The 22,854-nt window shown below is 44.7% G+C and overlaps 1 protein-coding gene across 1 annotated transcript in view; it reads right to left on the minus strand.

Annotated features, from left to right (window-relative positions):
• Window positions 1–1,022: 1,022 nt before the first annotated feature.
• gucy2g (guanylate cyclase 2g) overlaps window positions 1,023–22,854 on the minus strand; it is a 50,851-nt gene continuing 29,019 nt past the window's right edge. Inside the window, exons 15-22 of the mRNA XM_069899908.1 lie at window positions 16,963–17,134; window positions 15,054–15,194; window positions 12,697–12,889; window positions 8,977–9,151; window positions 8,717–8,815; window positions 4,522–4,613; window positions 3,370–3,501; window positions 1,023–2,408 (exon numbers count right to left, since the gene is read on the minus strand). Coding sequence (XP_069756009.1) covers window positions 3,376–3,501; window positions 4,522–4,613; window positions 8,717–8,815; window positions 8,977–9,151; window positions 12,697–12,889; window positions 15,054–15,194; window positions 16,963–17,134 — 998 coding nt within the window. The 3' untranslated portion in view covers window positions 1,023–2,408; window positions 3,370–3,375. The remainder of the gene's footprint in view (window positions 2,409–3,369; window positions 3,502–4,521; window positions 4,614–8,716; window positions 8,816–8,976; window positions 9,152–12,696; window positions 12,890–15,053; window positions 15,195–16,962; window positions 17,135–22,854) is intronic.

Raw genomic sequence — 22,854 nt, forward strand, 5'->3', positions numbered from 1 at the left:
CAACTTCTGCAATTACACCACTAGGTCACCAGGGGTCATCCCGGTGACCTTATATATAAACCAGTCCAGAGCTACAGTCTAGCCTTCCAGGTTTGTCTTGCAGAGTCAAGACCTCTCGGTGTACATATTAGTTTATTAAAGCTGTCTTATACTCACCCTTTTTATTATCATGTGCTAAACCATTGATGCGAGCACATAGCGAGGATCCTGTAAAATGTCATCACCTTTCTCTCAGTTGTCCAAAGAAACATTTGAAGGAGGAAGAGAAGCAAGGAACTGTAATCCAGTAAGCCTCACATCAGTGGTAGAGAGTATGCTGAAAGTTAGATACAGCACGGTAACAGGCCTTCTGGTCCAAGGGCACATGCCCCCAAAATACACTAATTAATCTGCTACCCTGTACGTTTTGAAGGGTGGAAGGAAACTGAAACACCCGGAGCAAACCCACGGAGACACAGGGAGAATGTACAAACTCCTTAAGGATAGTGCCAGATCTGAACCCGTCACTCGTGCTACAATGGTATCACGCTAACTGCTACACTAAGCATGCCACCTGAAATCAATGCTGGGCATAGAACATATGAATATATGAAATGATACTCACATTTGATATGCGATGGAGTTTTTGGGACTTCTAAGTAGAATAGATCAGGGAGCGCCAGTTAATGTAATGCATTAGGACCGACTACAGTCTTTGAAAAGGTACATGTAATGTTGAAACAATATAGTATTGGCAGGGATTCTGATCTAACCAAGTTCAAAGCTTTATCATTCGAGAACTCCACCAAAACAACATTCCTTGTTTTATATACTTTAAACTATTGATTTCAGGTTCTTGTGCTGCTTTCATTCTAAACATCTTTCCTAAACTCCTCTCCCTTTCTTTCAGACTCTGCAGTACCCACCTATTTCACCAACTCTGCTTTGTTTTATATATTTGCTCATTTCACTTCAGCCAAGCTACTCAAATTGTATTTCCACATGAAAGCCAGAGTACATATACAAGAGAACCAGAGTAGAAGTCAAGTCAACATAAAGCATTTATATCTTTCAATTTAATTATTGTGATTTGCATACATTAGTAACCTATGTTGCTGGATCACAAACAGTAGTCATTTTTTTTTTCATCGTTCAACATTTAGATCAGATCCAGTAGAAGTTTCTCAAAGCAATGTGCTCCCATCTGCCCCTGTCCATTAACAGCATCTATTTTTTCAATACCTGTGCCACCAAGATACACAGGTTAAAAAAAATCAACAGTGTTTAATTCACAACCTTAGTATATTTGAAACACTAAATGATTCAAATTTTCCATTTATAGTGAAACCCCTGTTATCCGGAATTCAAGTAATTGGCAAAAATATAGAAAAATAAATAAAATTGAAATAAATAAAATATTAAATAAAAGTTTAAAATTGTGAAAGTGAATGTTCTCTGAAGCAACACATAAACCTCTGGTGAAGATAGGAGCAAATATTCAGCCAGAGGAGGGCCATGATCGTGTTTTGCTTGTAGTAGATGTTTGAATAAAGTTGTGTTTGAATAAAATGGCATCACCAGGATGAAGAGCTTTGCTCATAGCAGCTGTTTGAATGAAGTTGTGTTTGAATAAATTGGAGTTGCCCATCGATGTCGCCCACCATTGGGTTTACTCTCTTAATATGTCTCCATATCGCTGATTAGTAGAAGTCCTTATCTTTATTAGTATATTATTAAGTGTACTGTATTAGTCAGGCTTTATCTGTAAATTTGGAGGAGGGGGAGTTAATTCTAATGTTATTGTTCTTTTCGGGCAGATCTGTGGAGGGGAGGAACCTTCAGATGCATTGACAGTTTTCAAAGAATGTAACTTAAAAGTAAAATGCCTTAAAGTTTATATAAATTCATGCAAGTGAGGTTTGTTCAATGTAAGTACAGTTTAGTATTTTTGTCTCTTAAACTGTTTATTCTTAATGTAGGTGTATTAGATAGGCATTGTAAGAGTGAGCCTCAAGCAACCGGAAAACTCACTTATCCTGCATCTACCAATCCTCAAAGATATCAGGGATTTTACTGTATTATATTTCTTATTTCCAACATGCTGGAGAAATTCAGCAGGTCATCCAGCATCCATAAGAAATAAAAGGCATTGCATGGGAGACAGAGAAAATTCCATTATCTCCTCAAAATAACAAGCAATGTTAATGGTAATTTGATGTGGAATATACCAAGGTTACCCTGTTGGTAAACTGATACAGTAGTTTATTTTTAGTTTTTCAGTCCAAAATGTCTTCATTTTTTTCATTGAATGTCTTGTGTCAGTCAGGAAGGTTTCTTTTCTAAACTGGATCCAAGGAATATGTACATTTATTTTCTGTAAGAATTAATGTTGAATTTCTTGGTCATTGCGATGAATTAGATGTTGCTGTCTGTCGGCAAAGTTAGTTAGAAACATGGTCACATTTCGTCAGTCATTGTACGATAGACCCAGAATAAGACCAGCAAACGATGTAGCAGAGTGCCGCCAAAAATTTTTAGTGGCTGGGTAGAAGTATTGAGTCCTGGTCCAAAGACCACCACTGAAGGGGAAGGGTCCTCAAGGTTGTATTTGAACCACAGAAGGGGCAGAAATGGGAAACCAATGAGAACCATTAGGGAGTCGGGGGGGGGGGGGAGGGGGAGGGTCAGCAACCTATCTAATGGATGCTGGTAAGCACACAAAATTTCTGGAGAAATCCAGCATGTTCTGCAGTATCCATAGGAGGAATAGATATACAACTCATGCTTTGGGCCTGAGCCCTTCATTAAGGTATGAGCAAAAAGTAAACTGAAGCCTAATATTAGATGAAGGAGATGGATGGGGAGGAAAGGATTGGTGAAATGAACAGTCAAGGAAATGTATTTTGTTTTGAAGGTACTTTCCCTATGGTGCTGGTAAGATTGGAAACACACCAAAGGCATATCCATCATAGAATGGGAAATGTTCCTGATGTTAACAATTGCATGGTACTAATGCGATTTGCAGACAATTGGTGTGCAGAGACCTTCTGACTTTTCATGCCAGTTGGAATAAGGAGTTCCTGTCAGGTTTTGTGGGAAGTAACTCTACGATACAATTCATTACATCATAACACTAATAATAGAACTCCTTCTGGAAGACCCTGACATTTCAATGTCTTAGATCACAGCAGTAACTGATTACATTTTATTATTGGACATGGAGCTTGGAGGATATGGAACACATTGTAATAATTCCAGGCTTTTCTTACATAGAAATTAAACTTTCAACATTTGACCATGAAAAAAGGCAATCCCAACGGATACTTTAAATAAAATCTTAAAATCAAAATATTTAAGCATCTAGTGTTCACTACACTGGGTGAAATTTACCTCCAATTAGTCAATTCCTGCCTTATCCAGTGAGCTATTGCAATCATCTTCTATATTAGAATCGAATTTTGGTAAAGGCATGTTAAATCCTTCTTTGTTTTTGAGCCAGTATGTTGCTTGCGTTCCTTTCCCCTGAGGAAGAATACAAGGGAGTTACTTTATAAATTATAAAAATTGAAATGGAACTTTTATTTATGAATTGAGATATACACCTTGTCACAAGAATTAATTTTACCAAATGGAGTGGATGAGGTTCAATATATAACAATCATATCTTAATTTGTTGAAGGGAAATGGAATGCTAAGACTTTCTTCTTTGTCACTGGAGGATTCTTAGGTTCCAGACTCTGAGAAGAGGGAACTGCAGTGAAGGTCAAGATTGGGGTAAGCATAGCGGTTAGCGCAACGCTATTACTGTGCCAGTGACCCGGGTTCAAATTCAGCACAAACTGTAAGGAATTTGCACATTCTCCCCATGTCCGTGTGGGTTTCCTCCGGGTGCACCAGTTTTCTCCCAACCTTTAAAACGTACAGAGGATGTAGGTCAATTGGGTGTAATTGACCAGAAGGGCCTGTTACCTTGCTGTATGTATATGTCCAAATTAAAAATATACAAGTCCTTCATACAGTGTACTTGTCATGTATTTTATTGCAGGAAGGAAGGAAAAATGAGAAAGAATCAGCTTAGACCCAAGATTAATGATCTCGTTTAGTACATACAGACTTGTCAATCAGTTCACCATCCAATGCGGGTTATAGGTCAATTGCACAGCAGTTTCTGTGCCATGTGCCATTATTTTCAGACTGGACTGATATGGAAAGGACAGACAGGGTGGTTAGGTTCACCACCTTGGAGATCTGTAACAGATTGTTTAGAGGCAAAAGTTTTGTCTTCTGATTATGACAAATGGTACAAAATCAGCTTTGGAAAAAAAAAATCAGATATTCAACTAGCTATTACATTTGAATGAGGATCACAGTTTATATTAATATATTAAATTAATGTTGCAGAGTAGAGCTCAATGCAGCCATCTTATCGAACAAGTGCAGAACCATATGGAAATATGAAATCTGAACAACTATTAAAATAATTTTATGTTGAAAACAAACTTAAAACAATGTTCTAGAAATGTTTACAATTCGATTTCCAACCTTTACTTTTATTGTCCCTCTTTCCACTATTTCGTATCCTCCAAATCCTCTCAGTACATCAGCTGTGCTTTGCGACAAGTGTATTTTCATGGCTAAGGAAGCATAATATAGGCTGCAATTCTTAAGGATGAAAGACATAGCTTACATTTCCCAATGAGCATTCTATTAACTGCCATGTCAGCATGCCATTGTTCAGTTTAAGTGTGGGTAAATGTAATGAATGAAGGATTTCGTACTTACAGTTAAATACAAAAATCTGCAGATGCTGTGGTTGTAGCTTTAATATGCAAACATGCTGGAAAAACTCAGCACTTCTCTTTGGCTAAGATGTATAACCAACGTTTCAGCCCAGGGCCCTTTGACAAGGCGTGAGCAAAATGCAGGCATACCTCGATGACCTCTTTCCTGCTGGCTTGTACTCCATCCCTGACCCCCCCCTCCCCCCAGTTTTAATTCTTTATGCTGTTTGTTCATACCTTGAAGAAGGGTTCAGACACAAAACATTGGTGATAAGAACACTGCATGACATGCTGAGTTACTCCAGCACTTTTGTGCATTAAATTTCAAACAGGTATTACAAGTTTAACCTGTACTGAATGAGCCAATCTCACGCTCTGTGAACTACATTGGCTGGGTTTGCATACTTTCTGTTCTATATCTATTGAATACAGTGAATTTTTTTCTTCATTACAGGCACTACTGCCTTTGCCTTTGCCACCTCACTGACAAAAGGCAAAGGAGGAAAAACCCAACACCCAACCCCAACCCACCAATTTTCCCCTGCAGCCGCTGCAACCGTGTCTGCCTGTCCCGCATCGGACTTGTCAGCCACAAACGAGCCTGCAGCTGACGTGGACTTTTACCCCCTCCATAAATCTTCATCCGCGAAGCCAAGCCAAAGAAAGAAAGAAAAAAAGAACAGGCACTACTGAAACACATGCTGGTAATGAATATGAATGCAAACATTCTTAAAGGATTTCCCCATTAGATATACGCAAGCACAAGTATAGACTGCTTTTCACTCATTCACTAGTGCAAGTAACGAAGGTAAAAATTGAATTAAAGGGCAGTTGCTCTAAAATCAGAATGGAAATATAAAATTTTAAAAGCAATTGCCATTGAGCATCAATGGTTAAAAGGTTGATTACTTTTACATATAAATAAGACTCGGTTGTAAAAACTGCTTCATTTAATTTCTGAGGAAATCTCTTCCTAGATAGGTCGCTTTGAGCCCAGCTATGCTTCATAGCCCGAACCGTTCTGACCGCGTAGGTCCGAATGCATCGATTGGCTCGCCAACGCAATCTTTCTGCAAGATGCAGTGGGCAGTGATTAGACTGCAGGTGGCCTTACTGGCAGGAAATAAAAGCCCCTTCCATTGAAGGGCAGCACAGTTGGCATAGAAGTTAGCGCAACGCTGTTACAGCGCCAGCGACCGGGATTCAAATCAGGCACTGTCTGTAAGGAGTTTGTATGTTCTCCCCGTGGCTGCGTGGGTTTTCTCTGGTGGCTCTGGCATTGTTCAAAACATACCGGGAGTTGTATGTTACTTGGGTGTAATTGGTGTAATTGGGTGGCACAGGCTCACGGGCCTAAAGGGCCTGTTACCATGCAGGATGTCTAAATCAAAATTTAATCTAAACAGATCAAAACGGGAACTCTCAGACCAATGCTTCAGATGTGGCATTGTGACCAGGACGTTCGTGCACGCAACCTGGTCATGTGCCAAGGTGGGGTCCTTTTGGGTAGATATAGGCCAAGTCCTGGACAAAATTATAGGCAGGCGATTCCCACAGGACCCAGAGTTGTTCCTGCTGGGAAACATAATTGCCATGAGGCTTACAATGAAGCTGACAAATTTCAAATTGAATTTGTGTTAATCGCATTGGCAGTGGCCAGGAAGTGATTTTGGGAGACTGACTAGTCTTAGTATCGAATGACAGAACAGGGAAATGCAAAGCTGCGTTCCCCTGGAGAAAATAACTTATAACCTGAGAAACAAGCATGGTATCTTTCGTAAGATCTGGCAGCCGTACATGCACTACATAGGCGCGTGGCGGTGATTGGTTTTCCCGTTCCTTGCTGCGGCTTCATCTCCCTTGCACTGATCCCGATCAAGGAAAGTCAGGAATGAATATTGGCCCAGAGGCCACCCACTGAGCTGCGACAATCCCTGCCCCTTGTTATTTATTTCCCTGGTGTTAAAGTTTTGTTGTTGTTGGTTGAAATTTGGTTGAAATTTATTTTGTGTGTGTGTGTGTGTGTGGTGGGGGGGCTTGGTAGAGACATGGGCTTGTACATATAGTCATAAAAAAATGAACATATGCATCTTGTGAATGTGAATTGCCATTGTTGGAAGGACACTGTATAAGTTTGTGTGAAAATATAAATAAAATAGTTTAAAAAAATCATCCTAATGGCTTGTGCTGGGAAAGGGCATTCCCACCATTTCCAAATGTCCCTGATAAACATTTATAAACAATGACATTAAAAATAAGTCATTTAGACACATAAAACTGCTTTTAATTAAGGAAAGAAAAAAAAGTATACAATAAAATAAAGGGTAAGCAAACATTAAAAATGACAAAAGTGTTCAATGAAGATCACTGATGTCATTCAAATGAATGGGGCTGTACTATTTCAGCCAGTTATAGGCTGACATTAAGATTCAAACTGTGTCTGACCCCATGGCTCTGAAACCCTTGATGAATGCAGGGGCCAAGGGCAAAGTCCAATATGCCTACATCTAACCTCCAGGCTTGTTCCAACAATTATCATGGTATTATCTATCCTTGGCATTGCAGCTAGCGCACAATTCTCTGTGGAACCATACAGAAATGGCAATATACATTCTTCAGCTCAACTATTCTCTGGAGCCTTCCAGAACAAGGTGGTTGGCACAGAATCTGCTGCAACTCCTCTTCATGGAGGATTCCACATTTATATTACAGGAAGGACAGAGCTCTACCACCTTGTGCACGGTGCTTGCTCAAACAGAAAAGCCAGGTTTGTGTCGTGGACATGCTGGGAACTTGGAGCCACACACCAAGTGCAGGAGGAACTCAGCAGGCCAGGCAGCATCCAGGGAAAGCAATAGGCAGTTGAAAACCCTCAGCTCAAATCGATGACTGACTATTGCTTTCTATTCATGCTGCCTGACCCACTGAATTCTCCAGCAAAGTAGCTGCAATCTGTTGAGACTGCTTAATGTTTATAAAGGTAAGTTTTAGTTGTTAAGATTTTCGGAGATCCAAGTTAATGACCATGAGTCAGAAAGCAGGATGGAGATGAAGAATCTGGTTGTGTGGTGCCAGGACAACAATCTTGCTTTCAATTTCAATAAGATTCCACCTGCATTGAATTCGTCCATCATTATTGAATGAAGATCTACCGGGACCAATGCCTGAAGAGGGCGCACAAAATCAGTGAACCGGTGCAGGCTCGAAAGGCCAACATGGCCTGTTTCCGCTCCGTAAATGGTTATATGGTTATGTTTTGTGTTGTTCCAGGTTTGTGATTAATTTTATAGATTTATTTTAACAAAAAAGATATTTATATAAAAAAACCCCCAAAATTGGAACTCTGGATACTTTTTCCAAGTGAAGCAGCTATTAACTTGCACCCCTTTCATTCTAGGATACTAGACTTGTTGCTTTTAAAGTTGAGTTAACACAAGAAATCTGGGCTTGAGTGCAATACACAAATGTGCTGGAGAAACTCAACAGACACCTAACAGACAGCATTCACACTAACCTCCAATCTCTGTTCACCCCTTCCCCTGTGTTTCTCTTTCCCTCCCCCTCTCTCTCTCCTTTCCTCCAGCTCCCAACCCCTTCCCTTCCTTTTCCTATCGGAGAGGTGCCCCCTTCACCTATCACTCTCAGCTTTTTAAAAATCTTCTACCCTCCCACCCGTATCCAACTATGACCTCTTTCCTGCTAGCCTATGCTCCTCCTCCCTGCCCCTTCTCTTCTTCTCTCCTTCCTCTCTCTCTCCCCTCACCTTTTCTTCAGCTTTTGATCATTCCTCCCCATCTATTTCCCTTCATCTTAAAATTTTGGTTAATTGTAATGTTTTCCAGTTTTGATGATAGGCTACGGATCTGAAGCATTCCTTGTCTTTCTCTCTCCCCAGACACTACCTGATCTTCTGAGCATTATGGCTTTTTTTTAAGGAAGAAAGACTGAATACTTACGCAAACTGTTGCTTTCCATCCTTGATGCTACGTTGACAGTGTCTCCAAAGAGACAGTATCTGGGCATAGTTACTCCAACCACACCAGCAACCACTGGGCCTAAAGAAGCAAATCAACACTGTAGTGTAATTCAACATCCGTGATCAAACTACTTTCAAATCTATTTTCAGCCCAGATCAGTTTTGATGGTTGACTGAAATGTTGCAAGACCTTATTGGTAGGAATAGGCTACAGCAGGAGAAAGAAAGAAATGGTGTTACCTGTGTTGAGACCTATGCGAAGCTGTAATTGTACATTGCTGATGTGTTTTATCTTCACAGCTGCAATGGAGCTGAGAAAATGCAATGACATTGTGGCAATTTCCCCAGCATGCTGCATTCCGTTGCGAATTGGAAGTCCACTTGCTACCATGTAGGCATCACCTATTGTTTCAACCTATAGTCGTGATACAAATAGCAGAGGAATTAAGAGTGGTACGAATAGTAGAAACTAACCAAAGCAAACAGGTAACAAATTCATATTCTGCTTTTTACATTGGATTTCTACATTACAAAGCTTAAAGTACCAGGCCTGATTACACTATATTCTATGCTATTTTAACTTGCTGAGTGTTGTCATTGCTCTAGATACCATATTCAATTCAACAGCCGTTCACTGCCAATATTAGGAATGTTTAAATGCGGTGAGTGGTTACACAAGCCTTAGACAATCCTATTCCAGGTTTAAAACATTTTAAATAAAATCCCCATCATGACCTTTTAATTGGGGGTTCAAAATCCTGGACCTTCTTTCCCTGCATCACCCTGGAGTCCAGCACCATCACGCTGAACACTTGGCACACCTGAGGGCTGTGCTCAGCCCCACTCCTGTTCACGTTACTGACCCACGACTGCATCGCCAGATCCAGCTGCAACAGTGTCATCAAGTTTGCAGATGACACCAGTCGTTGGCCTCATCAGTAACAATGATGAGTCGCACGACAGAGAAGAGGTGGAAAATCTTGTGCTGCGGTGAGAGAGTAACAATGTGAGTCTCAAGGTGGGCAAGATGAAGGAGATGGTTGTGGACCAGGAGGTCGAGGAACGACTACCCTCCGCAACACATAAACAAGTCTATCGTGGAGATCACATAACCAGTGACCAATCATGGACACACAACTTGTCACTTGTCAAGGGAGGCACAACACTTCCTGAGAAGATTGAAGTGGGCAAGACTACTGGCCACCACTATGCCAACCTTCTACAGGAGCTCCAACGAGAGCGTTCTGGCTGGCTGCATCCCAGTGTGGTAAAGTTGCAGCAGGGAAATGGATCGGAGGTCAATCCATAAGAGTGGCAGAGAGGATCAATGGAGTCTCCCTTCCCCTCCATCAAGGTGATCTGTACCAGGATCATCGTCAGAGAGGGTGCGCAAAATCATTGAGGACCCCTTTCACCCTGCACACAGCATCTTTCAGCTGCTCCCACTGGGACAGACATACAGGAGTATTTGAGCCAGCACCACCATCTGAGACTCTCATATTCACAAAATAATATTCATTTATTTAGTTGTATAGCATATTATTTGTCTGTATGTGTTATGTCTGGTTGTGTGTCTCCGAGTTTTGTACAAAGGACTAGAGAACGCTGCTTGATTACCTTCCACATGTGGACTGTAGTGGTTAACAAGGGAACCCAACTCAACTTCTTCAAATTAGTGATTAGCAAACCCCACCAGTGATGTTCACATCCCACATATGAGTAAATGGTAGCTGGATTTATTGTAGACAAAAATAGTTACCATATATCCTCATGTAAGCATTGATACCATGTCATAGTTTAACCTCATTTTTTTGGCCTCAAATCCCATTTTTCATATGACCTGTATAAAAGTAGACCCCTTTTTTTTGGCCCCAACCTCCTGCCCACCTGAGATCCCGACACCCTGTACTGCTACTGATTTACCACAACAAATAAAGAGTACACTCACTCGTTTCTTACAGCACACCATGAAGTCAACTTTCTATTATTCACTAGACACAACCTTGCATTCTTCAATTCCCCAAACACCACCCACATAAATTCCTCTGACCTTCTCATTAGTTCTTTGCCACATGGGTGATCCTGAAACTCTCATTCTCCTCCTCCAGACGAAGGTAAGTGCATGACCACAACATCCCCGACTGACTGCCTGCCCATTCGAGCTTCTGACGCTCCAGTTACCCGCCCATCTGAGCTCCCAATGCCCCGACCACAGATCCTCTCCTTGGCTGCCTGACTTCTGGAGCTCCTGAGGTCCTGACTGCACATCCATCCGAGCTCGTGATGACCCAACCGCCCACCCCTCCAAGCTCCTGACGCCCCAACCAAGGAACCTCACCTCAGCTGCCCACCCACTGGAGCTCACGAGTTCCCGACCACCTGCCCATCTAAGCTCCCAAGGCCCTGAACGCAGTTTCACCACTGGATCATGGCCATCTGAGCTCCTGATGCCTTGGACGCTGCAGGTACTTACCACGGTCAAAATTTTGACCAGTATAAAAGTTAATGTCTCCAAAATTGACCTGAAAAATTGGACCAAACTTTCGACGATTATTCGAGTATAACAGTAAATATGATGGAGGAGCATCGTATCTTTATGGGTGAATATCAGTACCATTTGCCCAGATGCAATCATTATATTGTAATGTCAGCTTCAGAAGGACCAGGAATGACCACCCTCCACTATACATTAATACCTCTGTAGTGGAGAGAGTAGAGAGCACCAAGTTCATTGGAGTACACTTAACAAGTGACCTATCATGGACATCTCCTCACTTGTCACGAAGGTGCAACAGCACTTCCTGAGAAGACTGAAGCAGGAAAGGCTACCAGCCACCATCATGTCAACCTTCTACAGAAGCTCTACCGAGAACGTCCTGGCCGACTGCATCATAGTGCGGTACAGTTGTTGTAGAAAATTAGATCAGAGATCAATCCACAGGACTACAAGAGCGGCAGAGAGGATCACTAGAGTCTCCCTCTCCCCCATTGACGTGATCTACTGGGATCGTTGTCTGAAGGGGGTGCGCAAAATCATTGAGGACCCCTTCCACCTTGCCCACAGCATCTTTCAGCTGCTCCCATAGGGAAAGAGATACAGGAGGATCAGAGCCAGCACCACCAGGCTGAGGAACAGCTTCTTCCCATGGGCAGTGAGAATGATGAAGAAGTAGATGAACTGCTCTCAGTAGCCCTCCAAAGCACTACAATTTATATTAAACAGTGTTCTTGCTGTCTGATAGCCAACAGGTCACCCTTGGGCAAGGTGTTGTAGCTCTTTAGCCTCCTAATCAGGGTCATGTGAAGCCATGGGCTGCAGATGGAGTGATGGTTTTTAACAAGCAGACTCTACAAATCGGAATTTACTGTTGTAAAACTAAAAACGCTGGCCAGATGAATCTGCTGATCAACAGCCAGAGTTACCCATCCAGTACGGACACTGCAACTGAAGGCAGCAACGGGAACCCACTTCAGTATTTTTTCCCTTGTATAATCATGAACTCAACATTGACTACGGTCTCAGCTCAAAGATGGAGCCTTCACTGAAGGAGAACAGGGGAGACAACAACTACTATTCGGAGGGTCAGAGATCGTGACGGGTGGAGAGACATGATCACTCACGCCAAACAGCAAGGCACTTGAATGATTTATTGCTTGTCTGGATGTGTTTTATGGCAGGTTGTGTGCTTGAATGTTTTTGCACTGAGGACCAGAGAACGCTGTTTCATCGGGTTGTACTTGTGCAACAAGTTGGGTTGATTTAAAAAAAAAATTATCTGATGTGTCATGAAAGCATTAAAATTGGATTCTGAGCATCTAAAATGTGATATGAACGGACGATTGTGCAATTATACTTTTGGTTTAGGTTTACTGCAGAATGCGAAGAAAGGTCGGGGAGAAATTGCTGGCATTCACTCAACATTTTATCTCAAGAACATTATCCGGCAAGCATTCTCCTACCTTGTATACATCGTAAGACTTAATAATGTCATCAAATAAGCTGTATAAGTCATTGAGCACATCCACAACCTGCAGAGGCGTGCTGATGGAGCAAAGCTTCGTGAAGCCAACAATATCTGAGAAGAAGATGGTAACGGATTCAAAGAACTCTGGTTCCACGGCCTTTCCCAGAATAAGTTGCTCAGCAATGAAACTGTTGGTAAATAGAATGGCAACCATCATCTGGCGACTGCTCCATCACACAAAGATGATGAGAGCTTATTGAATTTCAGGGATGAATGTATGTGATGTCATGTATGTTCTCTGACAATAAATCTGAAATCTCATTGTCATATACACAAGTACAATGCAGAGATTCAGTGACATTTTGGTGGCTTCAGCTTCACAGGTACGTGAAACGGCCCATCAAAAATAAGCATTAATTAAATGATCACAATGTAGCATGAAAGAAAATAGACAACAAATAGATCAGGATAAATAGATAAATATTCACACTTGCAGTAGTGAATCAGTGAATTGTTGAAGTCGTGAGACCTGAAAGATTAAAAAGATGATCTTCAGGCTTTCAGCTCCACTATCAAGGGGATCAATAAAGACACTAATGTGTAATGTAATTAACTGGGAAGTTTGGGTGATATTTATGCCTCACTTGTAATTTTTGAGTCCGCATGCAGCAAGGGTGAAAGGTGACCGATGAGTCAAAGCTGAAAATTGTTGAAAGGTATTTAGTCATCCCTTGAAACAGAATGGTGCCTGGACAGACACATTAAACAGCTGGTGAATTAGTCAATGAAAGTTCTGATCCAGGTTCATGCTGCTGCCAAATTCTATAATTTACAAGGCCCCAGGCATTGTGTTCCACAGAATAGACTGTGTATGCTCCGAGAACTTTCATCTGCACACCTTGAAGGAAAATAGATGGTCTGGAAACTGAACACTGAGGGGATGGAGGTTAAAATGGGGATGGAGATGTCAGTCACTTGTTGGGGGTGGGGTGGGGCATGGACACTGAGGGTGGGCCTGGATGTGGGGGTGGGAGGTTGGAGTGGGAGAAGTTGGATGATTGAGTAGGATGTCCATCAATTCAGATGGCAAGACTTGGACTTTAAAATTTAAATTTAGACGTACAGCACGGTAACAGGCCATTTTGGCCCATGAGTCCATGCCACCCAATTAACCTACACCTCCTGTACATTTCGAACAGTGGAAGGAAACCAGAGCCCACACAGACATGAGGAGAACGTACAAACTCCTTACAGATAGTGCAGGATTTGAACCCCAGTCCCGATCGCTGGCACTGTAAGGCATTGCACTGTTCTGCCAACTGTGCTGTGGTGGGTGGGGGCTGTTATGTCAATACCCACTGGAGATGAGTGTGGATTGTGGGAGGTCCGAGGGAGATCCGTCAAGCAGATGAAGTGTTAAGATGGGATTTCCTCAGCCTGAAGCAGGCCTCTGCATTACAGTGCGAATGGCCCAATATCTGATCACGCAAAAATCCCAGAAGCTACATTCTGTTGGTCACACCTGCAGTCCCCTGCACTCCTCCTTGTGTTAGGGTATCAGATGCATGAACGGGATAGCTTGCAAACCAAAACTGCATACCTCTTTTAACGAATAGTAAAACAACAATTTCAATCACTTTTTTATTGCAAAGGCAATGAATTTGTATAATGAATTTGTATGTATATATGCCCATTATACCATATATAGCATGTTAAAATATGTACAAGAATCTGGGCTTAGAAACACCATTGGTCCCTTTTGATAGGCCACCAAAATCAATTGATCCTCCACTGAAAACCATGGTGGCTTCATGACCTTAAAAGTGCTCTGCAGATGTGCTGTGTATTGCAACCTCAAGTCTTATTGAATTGATTCCTACATAGTTAATTTTCCAGTTCACTCTTCCAGTAATTTACAATACAAATAAAAAGGTCTACACAAAGGAAGAAAAATCTAGCTAATGTCAGGCCCTTATAGGTGCCATGCTGGAGTTGGGGGGTGGGGTGGGGGGGTGAGTGGGAGAGAGGGGTGTGCGTGTGTGTGGTGTGTGGGTGCAATTTTACATGTGAAGGATTTAGGAGATAGACCAAATGCAGGCAAAGGGGACTAGCCCAGAATGCCACCTTGGGCGGCATGGATAAGTTGGATTGGGGAGCCTGTTCCATGCCTCTAAATGTGGTTGTGAAGTGACGGTGTGGTGTATTTCAGAAGGACCTGGTGCTCCTGACAGTGATGACATAATTATTCCCAGTTCCCCTCATATTATGAATAGTTTTACATACCATAAATAATAATGGTACGAGGATCATTTTGTGCATTTCTCTGATACCATAAATCCCAGAAGACAGTACCTTGGCAATAGGTTGGTCAACAGCTGGTCAATTTTCCCCTTCTCCATTTGGAGCTGGTGTGTTCTTTCTTCAACCACTTCTTCCAAGTGACTGGCATATTTTTCCAGTTTATCCACCATAGCATCGAGAACGTTCACTTCACTACAAGAAAGAAGAGGATATTTATTCAGAAGAAGAGTTGTTCCTGAAACTCGCTTAGTTTGTTTTTGTCTGTCTCACTGATTGGAATCCAAGGAGTACTGAATACCAATTAGTGGATCACATCCTGGCATATGTTGTCTGTTCATTGGCTGAGATTATCTTAAATTGAGAGCAATGTGATCAACTTTAGGATGTGTCAACAAGAATTCACAATCTTTCAGCTATTAGTCAAGTGAACTCCTAATATGTAATGAAATAAAAATACAAAAAAATATATTTTGGAAAACAGAATTTAAACTTGAGCAAAATACAGTCAGGAGGCCAGGCGGCATCCTTGGAGTGGGATTGACCCTGGTGACAAAGCACATGTGCCTGACCTAAACCTTCTAGGATTGGCTCCTAGAATGTCACCAGCAAGCTCATGTTTCCTTCGCATTTAGGCTGGAATGTGGGGCAGGAAACAGAAGATGCAGGTCCTCACTTTAAGGCACCTAAATGGGTGTGTTCAACATGTCCCACCAAAGAAGGCCAATCTGTCCATTTTTGTGTTTCCTCTCATGACCTTTGAGAGGTTAACCTGCAGATTTCTTTGCTGGTTTATTAAGAGAAAGTTTTGCAGAAAGATTCATGACCTTTCATCAGAACTAAAGGGCTGTCAATTTAAATCAGAGAAATTTCTTTAGCCAGAAGGAGGCGAGTCTGGGGAACTTGTTGCCTCAGGCGGCTGTGGAAGTAAGGTTGTTGGGTGTATTTAAAGCAAATATTGGCAGGTATTTGATATGTCAGGGTCTCAAGGATTACGGGGAGAAGGCTGGGGTTGGGTTGAGTAGGAGGATTGATCAGCTCATGATAGAATGACGGAGCAGACTTGATTGGCCGATTGACCTACCTCTGCTCCTAGATCTTGCGAATGAAAACATTCCACCTCATTCAGCAGTTGTTTTAGGCAGTGTATTACTGACAGAATTCTTCAAGAAATTAACAGCACAACAAGTTAACCTCCTTTGGACAAGAAAGGTGGAATAGCTTCTCAACTGCGATCGGAAATCATTGATTTTTACAGCGTTTTCGTGAACAATTAACTAATTACACTGGACAACGAAAATATTGCTTCCTGAACAGTTTTGGGTGAATTTTATGGATTTGAGCTGCTGATCATGAAAATCACCTTAAAAATTTCCTATCGCACACTATTTTTTAGATAGAACATATTTTTGTGCTTTCCTATCATATTTTAAGTCTACTTCAAACATACAACACCACGAAGTTCAACACGTCATTGAAAATTAATTTTCTGCATTCGCTCTTGGACGTCTTCCCTGCTGATCTTGGTGAAGTCAGTGATGAACATGGTGAAAGGTTTCACCAGGACATTGCGACCACAGAAAAGTGACATCAGGGCAATTGGAATCCGTCAATGCTGGCCGACTGTTGTTGGACACTGACACGAGAGGCATTAGATGCTGAGTACCAATGAAAATCAGCGGCAAAACAGTTTAGGTCAGTTGTACTAACGCAATCATTATGCGATTAAACATACCAAATTCAATAAAAGTTAATTTAATGTTTATCCAACTTCCTACGTGATACAGCAAATCTGAAATTATTTTTGTGTTCAGCTTGAAGTGGTCTAGCATAATCCCCAATTTATTTTCAGGAAGCAAACCTTTTGAAGAATATTTGTCGTCCAGTGTTATCGTGCAAATCTATACTCAACAGAAGCAAAAAAACTTCCATCAGAATCAGGTGATACATCTTTAAGACTCACCATTCAGGACTGTCCCTTCGCAGTGTATGTTTTATTGTATGAAAGCTTGGTCTTCTGTCTGCACATTCATCCCAACAGGCTTTTATCAGGGTGACAATTTGTTCATTACATTTTTCAGCTGACATTGTGGGTCTCAGCAGCTTCTCGGGGTTTACAATTTTACTGATAATTTCTAAATACAATCAAATGAATAGTGAATACTGTGCGAGCTATGTCAGATTTATTTCTTCAAACTTTGCCACAGGTTTCATTGACAATTTCAGGAACGAGAACCAGCGTTGAACCAGAGAGAAAAAAATGGGTTTGAAAATTGAGGTTAACTGCTTTTAAGACGCAGAGGAAAAGGACAGAAAAGTTAGAGGAGAAAAGGGAAGGGCCATATGGTAAAAGAGATATGTTTTTTCACATAGCCGCTGCGTTCCAGAAAATTGTTCCCAAAATTCTGGAACACAGTCTGTGCAAAAGGTCCTGGAGGTAAAATATCCAGTATTTTACCTCCTGGACCCCTAGAGAATTTTACGGAAAGCCTGCAGGCTAAACACAATTGCAGGCGCTCTTCAGCACCAATGGGATGTTAATAGATGACGCGAGACTCTGTAGGTTATATGTCATGGTTGACCAAAAATATCGCACCTCAGGTATTTAATGTAAATGCACAGCGAGATCTGAATTTTTGGCGTTCTGGTCATTCCAATGTGAACGGCCACTCCGGAAAGTAATTGTGATCATTTCCAATGGGAAAAAAATGTCAGTTATATGTAAAAAAACATAAGTGATTCAATGGCTACAAGGTCTGTGTGAGAGAGGGCGATAATGGCTCTTCAAATCTGTTACATCTCTAACAATGGAGTGAAACACGAAAGTCTGCAGATGCTGTGATTGCAGCAAAAAAAACACTAATTCTGGAGAAACTCCAGTTCTTGCAACATCCATAGGAGGTTAAGATATATTAACGATGTTTCGGTCTTGAGCCCTTCTTCAAGGTATGGAAAAAGCAGGTCGGCTCCGAATAAAAAAAATGGCAGGTGATAATTGGATTATGGAGAAGAGGCCAAGAGAAAGGAAAGGTCAGAATTGATAAGGAGAGAGGCAAAAGAGACTGAGGGAAAGGAAAAGAACTACAGGAAAGCAGACACAAGTGGTTGTGGGGAGGGGGGGGGGTTGATGTTAATGCCATCCAGTTGGAGGGTACCCAGATGGAATACGAGGAGTAGTTCCTCCAATTTGCAGGTGGTCTCAGTGTGGCAGTGCATGAGACCGTGGACGGACACGTCAGCAAGAGAATGGGGCGGGAAATTCAAATGGGCGGCTACAGGGAGATCCATGTTAATTGGGCAGACAGAGCCAAGTGCTAAACAAAGCAATCTCTCTGTCTGCATCCAGCATCTCCCAGTAGAGGATGCTATGGTCCGTAGCTCTGTCCCTCTACCTCCTTTGCATTCACAGAGCCAAACCCCTTTCCCCTATCAATTCTCACCTTCCCTTTCTCCTGGCCTCTTCCCAATATCCACTCATTAACTTTTTGTCTGTTGATCTGTACTCCTCTCCCTGCCATTTATTTTATTCAGACATTGCCTGTTTTATCCATATCTTGAGGATGGGCTCAGGTCCGAAACATCAGCAATGCAGTACATCTTTACCTCCTTCGGATGCTGCAAGACCTGTGTTTTTACATCTCGAACATTTCCCAGTTGCACTTACAGTTTATTACCTTTAAGTTGTTGCGGCAGCTACACTGCTAACTGAAATAACACACAACCAGATGTGTTGAGGTCAGTGAGCAGAACTGATTTATTTGAGGCTGCCTGGCTAGCCTAATACTTCCAGCCCGGACCTGGCTGAGATCCGCGCTAGGGGTGCTGATGTCACCAGGGAGTCACGTGGGTCCCCAAGCGCGGGCTTCTGAGTCCGGTGCTGAGGTTGAAGGGGAAACCCCTGACGGCACCATTTTGGCTGGCTGCCCCGCTGCGTGTGTTACAAGCGGGACCAGTTCGCCTGCCTAATGGCATGCCACCACACAGCCCCCCCAGAACCGGCGTTGATGTCCTTTATAGGCAGGCGGCCTCGCTTCTTGGGCTGGGCCACAACTTTTGGTTCGGTGGGGTCGAGGTGTGCTGGCTTCACCCTGTCCACTGTAAACAATTCCCTCCTACCCCAATGTCCAGCATGAACGTGGACCCTGAACGCTGGACGACTTTGTATGGCCCTTCGCAAGGCCTCTGCAGAGGTGCCGTGGATGATCCTCGCCGAATAAAAACGTACTCCACGGAGTGCAGCTCGCTGGGGATGTAAGAGGCCTGTGTGCTGTGTCTGGGCAGCGGTGGGGGTGCGAAGGAGCCCAACTGGGCCCAGAGGTGGGGGAGTAGCTCACGTGGTGATTGCTGGGGATTGTGAGGTGCGTTGACAAACTCACCGGGTAGTGCTAGCGGTGCGCCATACACCAGCTCAGCTGATGACACCTGTAGATCTTCTTTGAGTGTCGAGCGGGTGCCCAGGAGCACCCAAGGCAGTTCGTCCGCCCAGTCGGGACAGGTGAGGTGGGCCTTAAGTGCCGATTTAAGGTGGCAGTGTAGTCGCACGACCAGCCCATTGGCCTGCGAGTGATAGGCCGTGGTGCGGTGTAGTTCGATATCTGGGCGCCCCAATCGCTCGTGAGGTGATTCGGGATGCTGATCCGGGCGACCCAACCCTGCAACAGCGCTCAGGAGCAGTAGTCTGTGGAGGGTCTGGCATCGGGATCGCCTCGGGCCAATGAGTGGTGCGGTCCACCACCGTGAAAAGGTAATGGTTACCCCGGGAAATGAGTAAGGGCCTGTCGATGTCCACGTGAATATGGCTGAACCGTTCCCGGATGTGCTCGAACTCCTGTATGGGCGCTCTGGTGTGCCTGTGCACCTTGGAAAGCTGGCAATGGGTGCAGGTTCTGGCCCAGCCTGTGATCTGCTTCCACAGCCCGTGCCAGACGAAACGCTCTGCCACCATAAGGACCGTGGACCTGATGGAACAGTGCGATAGGTCATGGATATGGTGGAAGACTTACCTGCGCCACTGCTGGAGAACCACTGGTCGCGGGGTGCCCATGGAGACGTCACACAGGATGGTGCCCTCACTGCTAGGAGCCGGGAGGTCCTGGAACTGCAGGCCCGTGATGGCAGTCCTGAAGGATTGTGTCTCCTCATCGGACTTCTGGTCCTGGGGGAGCTGGTTGAAGTCAAGGCCGGGTGTCAGCGCACAGATGGCAGGTTGTGAGAGTGCATCGGCGACCACATTTTCCTTCCCCACCTTGTGCGGAATGTTGATGGTAAACTCCGACACGGAGAGGTGATGCTGCTGGCGGGCCGACCAGGGATCCTTTGCCATGAGTGAGGGGTTTGTGGTCGGTAAAGATGGTAAAAGTCCTTCCCTCCAAGAAATAGTAGAAATGCCGCACTGCTAGGTACATGCCCAGTAACTCACGGTCGAAGGCGCTATACTTGTGCTCTGGTGGGCGAAGAAGTCGGCTGAAGAATGCCAGTGGCTTCCACTGTCCATTCATTCACTTGTGGCTCCATGATGGTGCCGATGGCTGTGGCAGAGGCATTTGCGGAGATCGTCATATGCAAGTCAGTGTGTGGGTGGACGAGCATGGCAGTCTTCGCGAGGGCATCTTTCTTGGCCTCGAATGCCCTGCAGGCCTCTGGAGTCCAGGCAAGCATTTTGTGTTTGGCCACAATGAGGGCGAAGACCGGCTGCATGATGCGCACAGCACCTGGGATGAAACGATTATAAAAGTTGACCATACCCGTGAACTCCTGCAGCCCTGTGAGGTTGTCCGGTTGTGGGAACTCCTTGATTGTGGCGACCTTCATAGCGGCAGGCGTGGCTCATTTGGCCGTGATGGTATGGCCCAGGAACTGCATGGACTCTTTCCCGAACTGGCACTTGGCTGGGTTGATCGTGAGGCCAAAGTTGGCCAGTGGAGAGAAGAAGGTGCGCAGGTGGGCCTTGTGTTGCACCCGATCCCTGCTGGCAACAAGGATGTCATCCAAGTAAATGAAGATGAAATCAAGTAAATGAAGATGAAATCTAAGTCCCTGCCCACTGAGTCCATAAGGCGCTGGAAGGTCTCGGCGGCATCCTTAAGCCCAAGCGGCATGCGAAGAAATTCAAACAAGCCGAAGGAGGTGATGATGGTCATTTTGGGTATGTCCTCGGGGTGCACTGGGATTTGGTGATACCTGCACACCAGGTCGACCTTGGAGAATACCCTCACGTCATGCAGGTTGGCCGTAAAGTCCTGGATGTGAGGGATCGGGTAACGGTCAAGAACTGTCACCTCATTGTGTCCACAGGGGCGCCAGCCACCGGAGGCTTTCAGGACCAGGTGGAAGAGTGAGGCCCAAGGGCTGTCAGAGCGCCGAATGATCCCCAGCTCCAGCAGATGCGAAAACTCTTCCTTCGCCACCTGGAGCTTATCCAGCAGGAGCTGACATGCCTTGTCGTGGACTGGTGGGCCTCAGGTGGGGATGTGATAGAACACCCCGTGTCGCGGTGAGGCAGCGGAGAACTGTGGCTTGAGGAGGGCCGGAAACTCGTCCAGGAAACTCTGGAACTCGTCCTTGGGCGTGCTGATCTTGACCATCTGCGGCTGCTCTGTGCGGGAGGCGCTGAGGCAAATGGCCTCGTAGGTACGGGCATCTACCAGGCACCTACCCCGAATGTTAACCAGGAGCCCGTGGGCGAGGATGCCGGTCGGAAGGGACGAGGTGGTGAACCTCCACAAGAACTTTTGCCGGCCGATCTGGAAGTGGATGGTCTTGTTTCCATACGTCCAGATCTCCATTGCATTGGCTGCATTGAGGGGAGGTTCTTGAGGCCGGTTCCTAGACTCGATGGTCATGGCCGGAATGACGCTGATCTGGGCCACAGTGTTGACGAGGAAACGTTGGCCGCTGACTGAATCCCGCAGGTAGAGAAGGCTGTGTCTCTGGCCAGCCGCCGCAGCCATTAACATTGGCCGGCCTGCTCATTTCCCTGGAATGAGCAGGGCCGACGACACTTCCGACCCTTGGCTCCCCAGCGCTGGTGGTAGAAGCAGATGCCCGGAGCAGATGTTTTGCCCTGTAGGGACCAGGTGTTCTATCGCAGCGCTAGAGGAAGGCTTGGAGCAGTCGTGCCTGTGACTCGCAATCTGCCGAGCCTTCCAGCAATCACTCGAGCCATAGCTCTTGATCCTTCTGAGGAACCTTCCTCGGGTCAGCAAAGATCTCGGGCCAGTAGTGGCTGAATGTCCTCAGGCAGATGGTCGAGAAAGATGCGCTCAAAAAGTGGTCAGTTGGTGTGATCGCCCATGAGTGCAAGCCTCTCGTCCATTAGCTCAATTGGGGACCTGTCCCCCAAGGCGTCGAGGTGCAGCATCCGAGCTGCACGCTGGTGCCTGAATAGTCCGAGGGACCCAATAATGGACCCGTATTTATCTTCCGCGGGTGGGTGTTGAATGAGGTGCAGCACACGTTTGGCGGTGGCCTGGTCCAGGGCAGCGACCACATGGTAGAACCTGGTTGTGTCTGAGGAAATCGGGCAGAGGTTAAACTGAGCCTCTGCGTGGCTGAATCAGGTCTTCGGCTCCTGCACCCAGAAGTCAGGGAGCTTGATGGCTATAGCTCTGACCGAAGGGTTGCTCATGTTGGGTTCAAAGGCGTTTGAACCTGTTGGGGTCACCAATTGTAGCGGCAGCTACACTGCTAACTGAAATAATGGGTTGAGCTCAGTGAGCAGAACTGATTTATTGCAGACTGCCTGGCTGGCCTTATACTCCCAGCCCGGACCTGGCTGAGAACTGTGCTGGGGGCGCTGACATCACCAGGGCGTCATGTGGGTCCCCAAGCGTGGGCTTCTGAGCCCGGTGCCGAG

The sequence above is a fragment of the Narcine bancroftii genome, chromosome 10 (assembly GCF_036971445.1).
Source record: "Narcine bancroftii isolate sNarBan1 chromosome 10, sNarBan1.hap1, whole genome shotgun sequence".
Lineage (NCBI taxonomy): Eukaryota > Metazoa > Chordata > Chondrichthyes > Torpediniformes > Narcinidae > Narcine > Narcine bancroftii.